Source organism: Glandiceps talaboti, chromosome 6 (genome assembly GCF_964340395.1).
Source record: "Glandiceps talaboti chromosome 6, keGlaTala1.1, whole genome shotgun sequence".
Lineage (NCBI taxonomy): Eukaryota > Metazoa > Hemichordata > Enteropneusta > Spengelidae > Glandiceps > Glandiceps talaboti.
The window spans coordinates 21903585-21916539 of NC_135554.1; the positions used below are offsets into that span (position 1 = coordinate 21903585).

At 35.1% G+C, this 12955-nt stretch overlaps 1 protein-coding gene across 1 annotated transcript in view; it reads left to right on the forward strand.

Annotated features, from left to right (window-relative positions):
- Positions 1 to 12955, forward strand: part of LOC144436102 (A disintegrin and metalloproteinase with thrombospondin motifs 6-like) — a 56996-nt gene that overhangs the window by 33564 nt on the left and 10477 nt on the right. The window contains exons 5-10 of the mRNA XM_078124788.1: positions 661 to 869; positions 5927 to 6010; positions 6664 to 6806; positions 9412 to 9455; positions 9835 to 9940; positions 11948 to 12094. Of these exons, the coding sequence (XP_077980914.1) occupies positions 661 to 869; positions 5927 to 6010; positions 6664 to 6806; positions 9412 to 9455; positions 9835 to 9940; positions 11948 to 12094 (733 nt within the window). The remainder of the gene's footprint in view (positions 1 to 660; positions 870 to 5926; positions 6011 to 6663; positions 6807 to 9411; positions 9456 to 9834; positions 9941 to 11947; positions 12095 to 12955) is intronic.

The window sequence follows — 12955 nt, forward strand, 5'->3', positions numbered from 1 at the left end:
GTTTTAAACAAATTGATGTCGTCTTCCTGACTATTAATTTTTAAATGTATCCTGTTAATCAGTGTATTAACGTTACCTTTTCAGTTGTGACAGTTGCCATTAAAGGTTGATATATTACCTACTCCCTTATCACTGCCGTTGTCATTAGACAAAAAGAAAATAAGTCAATAAGCAATAGTTGCTGTGGGGCAAATATCCAAGAGGGTGAAAATGGACTCCCAAAATGGCTTCCACTATTATTGAGTGTTGCCTGGCAACTCAGGAGTCATTTAAGTTCATTGACCAATTACCACGTCTGTTACAGGCTGAAATTTCACTTTGGCAAAAATGATTGGCAAATGCCCAAGTATATCTAAAATTTCTGTACTGATTTTAATATAACTATTTTAGTTAGATTGTACAAATAATAATTTTAGAAGGAAAGTTAAGCTGACATTTTGTGCCTCATGTGATGTGCAAAACTCAAGAGGTAGCTTTGCTGTCATTTATGATAAAATCTAAAATTGTAACTTTGTGTACATTTAGGATTTATTGAAATTTTGAAATTATTAACGTAAAATGAATGTATAGACATTACATGATGACAACTGTGGTTCTATATATATTAATGGATTTCAAACCACTAACCATGTATCATCACTATCTTCTCTTCATTGACAGACTCAAAAGATAATTCCAAAAAATGGTGGATGGAGGATACCAGTTATTTATTGGAAAAAACTAAACAACAGATTTATCCACACAGAAGGCGGAAGCGGTCACTGAGCAGAGAAAATTATGTAGAAACTTTAGTAGCAGTAGATAAAATGATGTATGGATACCATGGACGGGATAATATTGAGCCGTATATACTTACCATCATGAATATTGTAAGTAATGATTAGCATACTTTCAACTTTGACCTCGTACGACAGGTCAAAATGGTAAAAAGTTATTTTGAAGAGTATGTTATGTGATCTATTTTTTGACCAAAATGAATGACACTACATTATTTCAATGATGCCTGAGTAAAATGATGTTAAAAATGTGTCACAATTTTTACAGAATATTAGGTACTTCAGGTTGTATTTAAATTTAATAGTATAAATAGTTGCCACCTATAGTGTATAAAATCAGCCAAAAACTTGTCTCAATTTTCTTCCACAATTCTAAATTTTTAAAAAGACAAAATAATCAATCGTAGGTAATTTAAATTCTGGTTATTTTTTATTTCAAAAAATGGTTCACGATGATATTATTTGGATAAAGGTATATTTTTGTCACAATATATTAGCCTTCAATAGAGAAATTTCATTCAATTTGGTAGGAATGTGGCATAGAGATGGCATTGTTTGGAATTTCATAGACTTAGCTACATAGGCCAGGTAATTTAAAAGTTCCTTAGGAAAGTTATTGTATGAGTTGTCTAGACGTAGACACTTGGCTATTTACCTTTCCCCTTTGCTGCCTGGAGTTTTGACATTTGTATTACTGAATTGAAATGATGCCACATGTGGAGAGATCCTATGAATTATTTTGATATCAAAAGACTCAGTAATTTGCATTGAAAACAGACTGTATACTGTTCTACCTCTGCCTGAAACTTAGTTGAGTTTTGATTTTTTTTTTTTTTTTTTACAAAATGAGAGATAAGACATTAAATATAAGATAAAACTAACTTGACAAGTAGTCTAATTCTTAGAATGCAAAAATAATAAAAAATGAAATTAAAAATGTAGGTAAACTGACCAAATGAAATGGAACAGTTAGGCAAAAATACAAAAATTACTAAATTGTTAAAAATGAAATGGAAACTTAGGCAAAAATACAAGAATTATTAAAATGAACTTCTTAATGAAAAAAACCCAGCATGTATATAAATATTTGGTTATCTGTTAAGAATATGCATATCCAGAGAAATGAAAGGGAATATAGGTAATTAAGAATATATTTGTGAATTGTTGACAGTTGTTAGGCAAGGAACTATGTACGGTATAAAGTAGTTGACCCCTGTAATACAATTAAAAGGGTTGGGTGGCGGCATAGTGACATTTCTGACAGTGAGAGCATTTATCAAAGAGAAAAGATAGGACGAACCTTCCTTACACCTAAAGATATTTCAATTTTTTGACATTTTTGAAAAAAATTAGATTTTTTTTTTCAAAATTTTTTCATGAAATTTCACCAAAATATGGATGACTGATATTATGGAAATCACTTTGCACATGTCATTTTGAAAATTCACAACCTACCAGTGTTGTAACAATAACAATGTACAAGACATTTGAACTACTATAGAAATCATAGGCTTACAGTTCCCTGTGTTCAGTAAATGTGTACCAGTTTTACAGTAAGTGTCCATTGTCAATGGAGAGGCAGACATTTGACAACCTTGACACTTTATACGTCAATATTTACCAATTTAGCTTTATTTAAAAAAGAATGAACTGATTTGCTGGAAATAGGAACAGGGCGACTTATGACCTTTGACACTGCATTGCATCATGGGATATCAAAACACCACTAGAAAAGACTGAAAGTATACTTGAATCAGTCATTTTATATTGACATTTCCACCATTAAATAATCACAAGCTTCAATATTTTTTTATTTTTTTTATTAATGACATCTTTTGAAAATCTCGAGAGGAATCAGGGGCTGGATATATATATATTTTGATTACAATAATACAGAGGAATTTATAACTAAAAATACACTTACGGACATGACCAAAATAACTTTTTAGAATGGTAAAGTTTATGAGGTCAGAAAACTTGTTACTTTTTATGTAAATAACTGATGACCTGAGGGGTCTTTAAGTAGAGTGCTGATGAAGGTATCCCCAGGTGTATTGTCATAACACATCATGAAGTGATAATGTTTCCATGTTATGACTGACTTTTGGTATACAGCAAGAACACACTTAGCGATATGATCTTAAATTGTGTCTCATAGAGTGAGTATGCGGTCAGTTTATTATTTTTTAATGAGCCATTTTCTCATTTTAAATCTGCAATCTAAGTGATTTTGTAACGAGAAAGTAATCACAAAAACCAAGAATCATAAATATATATATATATGAAACGAAAAGTTTTTGCATGTACAATTTGTACTTTTTTAAAATTCAAAATGGCTGCCAATATCCCACAGAAAATCTATGCGGCTTTGATAGCCACCTAAACTGGTTATATTTTTTATTCCTATTCATGGTTTGATGCAACATACTGCAAACATTAGCTAAAGTGTCTTAACAGAGAAAAATGGTTGAAAAAAAATGTCGTTTTCAAGCTGGAAAGTCCATATGAATGCTGAAAGGTAGAAAGTCATTGAGAAGTAATATTTGACATTTCTGCTTTGACCGGTGTTCAGTTCTCCAATAAAATGTTTACGATTAACTTGGCAGCTCTGAGCACTTGTTTGACAAACCTTCTGTATGGAGCTGTATTGTATCTATGTAGTTGATCTAAACAAATGTTGTATACTTACACACAATCTATATAGTAGCCAAGGGGCTTCGTGTGTAACTCTCCTCCATTGATGTATAGAAAGAAACTTTCTAGGTGGTCTGCAAAGTAATTGAGGTCTTATCAATTCATTTGCTTTGCTGCAACCAAAAAAAAAGTATCATTTTAGGACATTGGTGAACTGCTCTTTTTATTTTTGAGGGGGGGGGGGGCTCTCTTTTACCTAGAAAGCATTATTAAAGTATCGGACTTCATATTAAGTGTGTTCCTACCTTAATTTGATTTAAGACAAGAAGAGGAAACTTGATAAACAAAAGTTGGAGGGTGGGTGACCACACGAGTTGTTGAAAAGCTGTAGAACAAATCTTGTGCTCTAATACGGGTCTTTTGTTAGTATGCAAATTGTGTAGATGTTTTAAAGAGCCGGCAGTGTTGTCTAAAAAGTAAAGCAGGGATGTGTCTTGATGTCTTAATGAGTTGTCTTGTTAATGTAACCAACCATAATTAATGAACTATAGTCTTTTGTATAGAAGGAGTAATCGGGGAAATTACCTATTCTTCAATCAGGGGTCATTAACCGAAAAACTTGTGAACTTGTGGATCATGCATCAGTGATTTGGGCCAATGCTTTGAGAACACAAGTAACAGAGAGGGAGGCAGTATTCGAGAGGAACTAGAATTTAGAAACAACTTTAGCTGCAAAAAACTTGTGAACTTATGGAATATGAATGTTTAGTTTTTTGCCAAAGCCTGAGAAAAGAGCCTAAGAGAAAGGCATAATTTTAGTGGTGAACTCAGTGAAAAGACATAGGAACTCAAGTAGATTTTGCCTACATACTGCCTTAACAATAACACTTGGAATCCCCCAAAAAGGCTGCGGGGGGTGGGGGGGGTGGGGGGGGGGGGTTACTGCTTAGTGAAAGTCATGGAATAATCTTTGGTGTGAGTTATAGTTAGATTTTCAGTTCCTCATGAATAAAATGAATAGATTAATTTTAATGAATTAATTAGTGACATCATTAAGAGGCGCTCAAACATTGAACTGCGACATGACGTCAAGGTGTAATGTACCATATTTAGAAACCTGATAATGGAACAAGATCTATATAATATTCAGTTAAAATTTTAAGGAAAGTTTTAAAAAACTGGCAATCAGTGAAGGTACGAGTTGTTAGGATTGTGGAGCTGCATAGTTACACTAGATTGGAAATATCGGTTGATAAATTTAGATGAAAAAATCCTGAAATTTTCACAAATCAGCAAAAGATTATGTAGTGCCCAAAACAAGCAGCTTGGGATATGTTGAGTTCAGTACTGTGGAACAGTACCAGTGGAAATGATACTCAGTTTAAGTTGTACCCGTAACTTGATCATACAATGTAACCTTTTCGCCCTTTTATTTAATCCTAAAAAATTCTCACAAAAGTAAACGTAGACAGATGTAATTATGTGGGGCCGATTCCCTTGGTTGGAACTCAATATGTTCTTCATGGCTACTCATGCTGGCCTGCCATATTCTTCAAGGTTCCATGGTCTTCAGCCATTTGTCAATCCAGGACACCTAAAACATGGAGAGAGATTCCTCCACTATGTGTTATCAATCAAACATACAAGCATATTTATTTGCATATGCAAATGTACCGACTTTCATTTGCATATGCAAATTGCAAGGTGAATACTGAGATTTGAGAATTTTGGAGTAACAAACGAACAAGTCAAATTATTGTTTCTGTCCAAGATTGTAAAATGTGACAAATTGTTTCACAATATATCCATACTTCAAAAGTGTGCCAACCGAACTGTAACAATTTCATTAGTGGACTTAGTGAACCAGACTATAAACTCCACTTTTATTTTAATGATGTAATTCTTCAAAGATTAGTTGTGGAATCAACCACATTCTTTACATACGCTAAATCATTTTCCATGAAATTCAGGCTAAAAATTAATTAAAGCTAAGAAAAGTAACACCAAAATATTCTTGTTAGCCCATCCCCCCCCCCCCCCCGCCCCCACCCAGTGCTTGTATTCCCCCAACCCCCTAACCCTGACACTTGTCATGGTCTTCCTGTGGCAAGTTCTCTATACTGTGAGATAATAAAACCATATCAAGTGTGATGGCATTTAAACCCCCCTCCCACCCACCCACCACCTCCCAAAAGTTCCCTGCTCACCATGCACTCCCACCAACATACATACCAATACTTTTTGCAGATGTAAACAAATCAGAAAGTAAAAAGTGGAGTTATAGATAAGAAACCAAAGTTCACATTTTTTTTGAGCCTTGCCAGAATTGATTTGTTAATAAATAATGATTTGTGTTTTAATATATTTCAGAATATCTCAAATATTTTTTTTCATCATTCTGTTCGTTTTATAATTTTCTATTGTTTTTGTGACGTTTCATTGCATTCTGTGTATTTTGTTAGTTTGTTTAATCAATTTCATAATGTATGTTTGTTTGTGTTTTTCCTGGAGGTCAGGTTGCTAGCCTGTATCATGATGCCAGTATTGGTAACTCTATCAATGTGGTGGTTAGTAGGATGGTCATTGTTATGAAAGACCAGGTAAGATTTAAAATATTGTGTTAACCCTTTCAGGACTAGAAACTTTCCCGCCAAAATTTTTGAACAAAAATTCTTGTTTCTCTGTAATTTTTGGAAAAAGATCAACTTTATTTTAGACCAGAATTCAAGAAATATTACTTCCCAATGAAGTAATATTCTTAAATTTTAGAAAATGTTCTTACAATCAAGTTTCTATTTATTCCAATGTCGTCTCTGGGAATGAAAGGGTTAAGTCAGAGAGTAACAGGAGGAAAAAGAGACAAGGGAGTGAGAGTACTCTAAGAGCAAGGGTAGAAAGAATGTGTCAACTCAGAACAAGGGGAAGGGAGGGCAAAAGAGGGGAGTGGGGTCAAGGGATGGAATGGATGAACTCCAAGTGAAAGGTAAACTCTCTAAGAGAAAAGGGGAAAGTCAAGGGGAGAGAGAGAAGGGGGAAGTGAGACTGCACAGAGAGTGAGGGCCGAGAGAACACTCATAGAGCTAGGAAAGAGAAAGTGGTAACTCGGACAGGAGGGATGGAGGGATGAGATCTGAATATGTAACACTTGTCTTCTATAATTTTAACATTTTTTTATCCGGCATGATATGCGGACATCATCAAATTTCTGACTAATGAATAAATTATTGTCTCTTATATTTTCATCCTCAAACAGCAAGATCTGGAAATAAATCACAACGCTGACAAATCACTAGAAAGTTTCTGTACATGGCAACAAAGAAACAATCCAGATCCTAATTCTAAACAAGTCTTAGAAGAAGGCCTTTCACATCATGATAATGCTGTTCTTATTACAAGGTACGAATTGGTTTCCTAATAACTACCACATGATCAGCGTGCACTCTAAGCCAATTTGACGCGCCACTGACGCACACAATTTCTAGTGACGCACCAAAATTTGGTGTTCCCCTATCTCTTAGTATGTGATGACTCACAAGAAATCCCAGTTTTTCTCATTTTGACTTGCAACAACAAAATTTGGCTATCGTTAGAGGGCACACTGCACATAATGTATCCTTAGATAGCATCATTCTTTGATAGCTCTGGACCAGTCTATGACTGACAGATAACTATTTTGCACATCTAAATTTTAAACCAAATCTGCCAGGGATGGGCCTTTAAATATTAGATGCTCAGCCATACTTGGCCAAATGGTGGCCATTTTGAGTCTGCACCCTACCATATATTTGGCTTGTCGCTAGTCTGTTTACTGGCTGTGTTTGTGACTGCTATTGATGTGATTAATAACAACTGTAACTGAATAACAAATCCAGCCTCTAGAAAGACTAGACTTTAGGTAGCCCAGAGACTTGGCTATCCAGGCTTTAAGATGTCGTTCATCTGTCAAGCTGCCAACTGTCCAGTCAGATAGCTAAATCGCTAGGCCACCTACCCTACAGCTGACATGTGTCCTGGTTATACCTGGTCATAATTATTCTTTTGTTGATGAAATGTTTTCCTGCCATGACAGAAATGTTGGTAAAATGGTGACAATTTAGGCACAAGGCTTTCAGACAGGCAACATTTGATAAGTAGACCAGACCAAATGACTTCAGGGCACCAGAGTAACTACAAAGAATACTTCTTCCTGTTTACTTTCCCACTTGGTTATTATCACCTAAAAGCACCGGCTATAAAATAGATGTGATTTTATGATCATAATTTATTCAGTGGAAGGTCATCAAACAGACATAATGATCACCAAAGTGCAGGAAATGTCAGTCTGTAGGTTGTCTGCATAATAGTCAGAACATTGTTCTACAGTTCCATACTGTCTGTCAAGGTTGGTAACCAATTTGGACAGAGTAACTTGGAAACTGAGTTTTTGATAAATCACAGATCTGAAACATCCTATATTGCAGATGATTGAAAACCAACACTTGTTTGAGCCAGGGTTTACTCTTTGTCGCTTATCTCAGTAATGTGTAATCTAAAATGTTGATTCTGGAAAGTGAAGTGTCAGTGTGTTTGTTCTCTACTCCACTGTAAGATTTATAAATATTTACTGTAGCTTTGTTGACTTCACTGCAGACTCCCAAGTACCCCATCCTGTACTCTCAACAAAGTCAATAACAATGTCAAAAACATGTTTAAAAGTCATCGCAAATGTATTTCCCCCCTAACATCCCCCTTTACATCATTGTATTGTTGCCGGTAGCGACAGACCATATTTTGTTTGTCAACATCCTTTCTTTTGGGTCATCCAAATTCATTTGTTGATTTTGGATTAGTTTCTATCAACAATAGTGTTGACTCACCTGGTCTAGATAACCCCAGCGCTCATGGAATATTTTAGTTGCTGGCTACCGGGACTTCATCAAATAAAATGAATATGGAAAAGTTTACAGAGATAATTGTGAACAGATAGAGTCCAGGTGTTGACCCTCGCCATGGAGATGTGATTTCTCAAAGTTGAAAATAACGGGGTTCAAATTGTTGGTAAAATATTTGTATTTTTGATTTGGTTTGTTCTGTTATGTGTTGCTTCAACCTGAGGATGATCGTGATGGGGGTGGTTGGGATGGGGTATAAAAAGGACACTTGTTTACTCACTTGTCTGTGTGTTGTTACCAGTTGCAATATTCTGTCTACGTTTATTTGTATTTTCTCTATGCAGTCTACTGGTTGTCATTAACCCCAAATTCATTTGTTGTCATAACTCTCAACACTACCCTCAGTTTCCTCACTGTCATCACCCTCAATTTCCTCACTGTCCTCACCCCCAATTTCCTCTCTATCATCACCCTCAATTTCCTCACTGTCATCACCCTCAATTTCCTCACTGTCATCACCCTCAATTTCCTCACTGTCATCACCTCCAATTTCCTCACTGTCATCACCCCCAATTTCCTCACTGTCATCACCCCCAATTTCCTCACTGTCATCACCCCAATGTCTTCACTGTCATTAACTCTAAGGATTTGACATTTACCATATGGCATTGCCATTCTAACAAGTCAAGGCTGTCTGATCACTTGGACTCTGTGTGTCAAGTTCATTGATGGTAAAACCACATTTACTGTTCAAATTCAAAGTCAAATGCATAAACTTTAGAAAATTCTTTAGAGTGACAAGTGTCCCTGGTAGTAGTTGACAATAACGGCACATGGTTATGATTTGTGGCTCACTTTACGAGGGTTCAGCCTATGACATCTGTGCCATATGCAGTATTTATCAAAGTCATGGTGATTGACGCTCACCATGACGACCATGTGAATTCACAAAGCTGAGAAAATATCTGGTCACCAATATTTCTATTAAAAAAAAAAAAATTCAGCTGTTCCTTTGTGTCCTCATTCAGATTCTTGTGATGTTTGGCAGAGATGCTTGTTAGAAATGATAGGTAATAATTTCAAGATAATATGAATAGTTGATAATTGTGAGATGTTTCTTGTCGTTCCAGGTATGATATTTGCGCCAAACTGAATGAGCCATGTGGTACTTTAGGTAAGTCAATACCAAACTATACACCAGTTGTAAAAAAAAGATTAACTCTCCGCAATACAAGAGATAAAAGGTCCAATACTTATTTCCCATAGTGCAACAGTTAGCATCAAATATTCACATCATACAATACAACAGTTTGTTGAAACTGAATAGCCCCAATATCCATCTTGTGTGCCAATGAAATGTTGCATTGTGGGAAAGAGAAATTGGCCAAAAATTCAGACGAATAAAAAATCTAGTAATCCTGTACAATTATGTCAAAAAGTGGTGAAATCAAGAAAAAGCGGAATGTAGTGAAAAGATAGTTTTGGGAAACGGACATATTGTATCAGACAGAAAATGAGGATGTTGAAATTCTTCTGTTTTTGTTTTTGTGAAGGTTTGGCACCCGTAGGTGGAATGTGTAACCCTGACAGGAGTTGCAGTATCAATGAAGACATGGGACTTGCTACATCATTCACCATAGCACATGAAATGGGGCACAAGTAAGTCATGGTTTACGTTACAATGATACAAGACCCTGGAAAACTTTATTATCTCTCGTAAGAGAAATTATAGTATAAATGTTAGGTCACCTACACCAACTATCAATAAAATGTACAGAAATAAAAAATGTTTTTTACTTACGACTAATATTCTAAAAACAAATGCTACTCTACAAAATTCCAGAATGAAAAGGAAAAAAATACATGGTACAAACAACTTCATCAGTACTAGAAAAGTTAAGAAGAGTTTTTTTCTTTACGTAAAGCACAAATAACGTCAAAATTCATGTAAATGTTTGTAGAAAGCTTTCGGTTTGTATGTAAGAGTTGTACAAGACGATTCAGTGATACTGACCAAAATTTTTGGAAATAACTTAAAAGGTTTGTTGAAAATCTTCTAAATTTTCTTGTACGTTCCCATAGAAAGCTGATGTGTACTTTACACACTGGTACAGTAATTTGTAAATCCTACGTGTCATACAAAACGATTCAGTCATACTGACCCAAATTTTGGAAATAGCTTACAAGTTCTTTTCAAAATCTTGTCAGCTTCTCTTGAATGTTTTGTTTATACATAGTGTATACAATGATGAGTGCTGAAAAAAAAATGACTCCATTGTACTGAACCTGGATTTCAGAATAATTGTACCAAACAAACACTGATAGTAACGACCCTGTGTGTTTATTTCTATCACCACCAAAGTGGTCATTTAGGGCTAACATTCTAAACTTGATTGAATTCATACCTAAATCACACAAACGGACCTCCGATAAATGCCTTGTAGATTTTCGCTTGAAGGTAAACATTTGTGGAAGAATTTCATCTGTTTGTGCAACAATAATAAGAGGGGCTTGAACTAAGGTGAAGGTTCACGTTAGGTTTAGACAACATGGTACTAAGTTCCCTGCTTAATTGGATGTCTGTAGAGATATATACTGACAACTTAGTGTCTTAATTTAGTCATTTACCCCACTCAGAGCTTGCAAACATTCCTTTTTCTCAATCAGTACACGGTATGACGTTTTATCCATATTTTATGTAGTTTTTTGTTTTTTGTTTTTTACCACTTTGAAATCTTAAGATACCAAATGTCGTTTATCCATGGCCTGAGTGACCCAACTTTAACAGTGCTGTTACCTTTCAGCCTTGAACATTTAAAAACAAATATTTGTCAGTCTAGCAGTTGACTTTGAGTCAAGTGAGGGTGCGCACCCCACATGTCTGTGATTTGGTCATGTTAACACTTAAACCAGGGCCAAGCCTGGGCAAAGGAAAAAAAGAAACAAGAATGAACAGTTTGGTCTTGGACAGGGTCAGACAGGCTTTTTGTCTTAGAATGAAGACTTCGTTTTTTAATTTCTGTAGCTGTTCAGATACCAAGCATACATAGAAAAGATAAGAACAGGTTAAGTGATTATCTTTGGGTTCAATGTTCTATAATCAGAAAATCCTTCAGAGAATCAACAGATGAACAAATCTAATCTATTAGTTATGTATGTACATCATATTAAAAAATCTTCCAGTTAGCCATCACAGAGCTTAATTGATTGGTATCAGTCAACTGTCTGGATGAAGAACACAAAATAACAAAAGCGTGTCCCTGAATTAAAAAACAAAACAAAGAGCACAGCAAACTTTGTCCAAAAATGCAACACCGACTGAAGTCTAGTCTGAAGTATTCAGTATGATCTGTACATCCGTCATGTCTAAGCATATCTGTTATTTTGAATATAAAAAAAAAAGAAGAAGAAATGTTGGCTTATTAAGTGTATCTCCTTAATGTTGTTTGTCCCCAATTTCATTTCTGAACAAAAGTACCTCGGACACAATTGACTAAACACTCCCACAATGCACTTAGTAGTGAGAGTAGGACAGGTTTCCAGATGTTGCATCAAGGGAAATAATCAAATATCAAGTCCTTATGATGTACTTTCCACCAAGTGTTTCAACATATAAATGAAACTGTGAGAAGTTCTGATTCTATTTCTCTTTTTCTTCCTGCCTAGTTTTGGAATGCAGCATGATGGGAGAGGCAATTCCTGTGGTACCCCTGGTCATGAACAAGCCAAGATTATGGCCTCACAACTAACAAGTAATACAGATCCCTTTGAGTGGTCATCATGCAGTAAGAAATATGTCAGTGGATTCCTAGAGTAAGTTTACAGAGATTTTTTTTATATGCTGACTTATGAAATTGCCATGCTTTATCAGGAACTGTCTAGATTGACAGATTCATGGTTGTTTGTACTCGTATAATGGTTAGCCTAATGTGATGGATTACAGAAGTGTAACAACAAGAAATATTTCAGTTTATGCACTCGCATGCATCAGTATATGAAATCAACATCTTGTGTTGGGATCCTGTGATGGTATTAATGGTTGCTATGGCAGCATGTATATTGCCCTTTTGATAGAAACAATTATCATTTTAAGTGTATTTTATAATCGGTGGTTACAGGTTACATATTTGGACATTAATACAACAAACTCAATTTAAAACAAAAATGGATTTACCTGTTCTGCAGACAGCTTATTGGAGAACAATGTAGTCCCGTGTTTGCCATTTTGAAAAAAAAAATCACTGCACATATTTGAGAGCTTATACAGGTGAAATCCTTCATGCATATATAATCGATGCATATCACATATTGACCCTATGAATGCTAATTAGAATAGTGTAGATGATAAACATTGCTTGTGACCAGCACACCAAACAATAAACTATTATAATTATTATACCGTACTTGGCATATAGTCAGGCCTGCATTGTACTATTCCGATTACATCTTGTCATTTATCTGTTTAATTTGATGTTGTACCAGGAGCCGTTAATCTTACGTACTTATTATCACTATGGTATACCAATTAACATATTGATTGACAGTTTCACATAGTCTGAAAGGCCAATTACTGTTAACACAATCCCCCTTCTTTTTTTCCAAATTGGTCTATATATGTAATTTTCATGAAATGAGAATTAAAACTTCATTTGCATATGCAAATAGTTCATAGCA